A 1,561-nucleotide genomic window follows, 5' to 3' on the forward strand; every position below is an offset into this window, starting at 1 on the left:
TACGAGAAGGACGCGATCGAGCACCAGCCAATGCAAAGTGGATCACCAACCGAATAACAAATGACGACGACATGGATCAAATCGTTGATCGATGCGTGGAGTGGACTCTGGAATCAACCGAGTTTTAATTCGCCATCTGAAATTTCGGCGCGCCAAACGCAAATTGGTCTGTCTCTAATTGCGTTGATCATCGATGACCGATCAATGCAGATGCCTATATAAGCCAGCCATGCGTGGCCTGTTCCATCCATCGATCCATCCGTCCATCCATTGCTATTTACTTCCCACAGGCAAGTAGTGGAGTTCGATTCAGGGGTTCAGCCATGGCAGCTCCGAGAGCACTCGTCCTCGGCGTCCTGCTGCTGATCGCCGTCTCCAACACCGAGGCGGCGTCCGTCGTCGTCGGCATGGCCAAGTGCGCCGACTGCACCAGGAAGAACATGAAGGCCGAGGAAGCCTTCAAGGGTAAGCGCTGATGTGCTACTCCATTGTGTGGCATTGCTGGGTTGACGCTTATCACCATTGTTCTGCCATGAACGTACCCCAGGTCTTCAGGTGGCGATCAAGTGCAAGAGCGTCCACGGCGACTACGAGAGCAAGGCGGTGGGTGCCCTCGACCGCACCGGTGCCTTCAGCGTGCCCCTGGCCGCCGACCTCCACGGTGCCGACTGCGTCGCTCAGCTCCACAGTGCTGCCTCCAACACGCCGTGCCTCGGCCAGGAGCCATCCAAGATCGCGCCGGTGTCCGAGGGCACCACCTTCGGCGTTGTCGCCGGCGCCAAGACCAACGTGTTGGCATCGCCAGAGTGTGCGTCAGCGACCCTGCTCGGGCCGATCAAGAAGCACATCATCGAGCACTTCCACCACAAGAAGCCCGTGCCACCGAAGCCGGAGACCAAGCCCCAGCCCCACCCAGACTACGGCCCGGTACCCAAGCCTGAGCCGAAGCCGCAGCCCCACCCGGACTACCACCCCATCCCTCCCACGCCCACCTACGGCGGCGGCGGCGGTGGCGGTGGCGGTGGATACCACGGACACCACTAACTCCGATCTGCCACCGTCCGGCCCAACACTGAAATTTCATCACCGGGTTCAGTGAGTGATCGAGGTCGTTGCTTTGGTCTTCTGCCATTCGCTGCCCCGTTTTAGTATCTGCACTGCAGAGTTGAGAGTTCAGAATAAACTTTGTGAGGAACACATGCATGGATTAGTGTGCTTCGATTGCTTTTTTATGATTGTAATTTCGGTGTGTGCTTTGTATAAGAAGTTATTGTGGATCAAGTAATTTAATCAAGTCCATTTGTGTCAGTGAAATTACTGCAGATGTTGGCTTCTTCTGGCTTGATCTCGTTCTGCTGTGTGCTGCCTGCTTTTACTTCATGTTTTGTCTAATGATTTAGGCTTGCTTGATGTTTTTCTTTTTCATTTTTTAGTCAGAATTGTGTGATGGCTTCTTTAATGGAAAAATGTTTTGCCATGGTGCAGTTGTTTAAAACAATCATTACTCTTAGCTACTATTCAGATCTGTGGATTGAAACTCAAGTGCGATTCAGGCAAGTGT

General features: G+C 53.7%; 1 protein-coding gene across 1 annotated transcript; it reads left to right on the forward strand.

Moving 5' to 3' along the window:
• Positions 1 to 258: 258 nt before the first annotated feature.
• Positions 259 to 1,322, forward strand: LOC119362041 (proline-rich protein 4-like). Its single transcript, XM_037627211.1, has 2 exons — positions 259 to 465; positions 548 to 1,322. The coding sequence occupies exons 1-2, from the start codon at positions 324 to 326 to the stop codon at positions 1,042 to 1,044; spliced, it is 639 nt and encodes a 212-aa protein (XP_037483108.1). The 5' UTR covers positions 259 to 323; the 3' UTR covers positions 1,045 to 1,322.
• Positions 1,323 to 1,561: the final 239 nt, after the last annotated feature.

This window comes from Triticum dicoccoides, chromosome 2B (assembly GCF_002162155.2).
Source record: "Triticum dicoccoides isolate Atlit2015 ecotype Zavitan chromosome 2B, WEW_v2.0, whole genome shotgun sequence".
Lineage (NCBI taxonomy): Eukaryota > Viridiplantae > Streptophyta > Magnoliopsida > Poales > Poaceae > Triticum > Triticum dicoccoides.

What these genes read in the sequence shown, in the direction of transcription:
- LOC119362041 (XM_037627211.1), top strand. Translation starts at nt 324, where the DNA reads ATGGCAGCTCCGAGAGCACTCGTCCTCGGCGTCCTGCTGCTGATCGCC. An exon ending in GGCCGAGGAAGCCTTCAAGG is followed by an intron (nt 466 to 547) that starts GTAAGCGCTGAT and finishes AACGTACCCCAG; the next exon opens with GTCTTCAGGTGGCGATCAAG.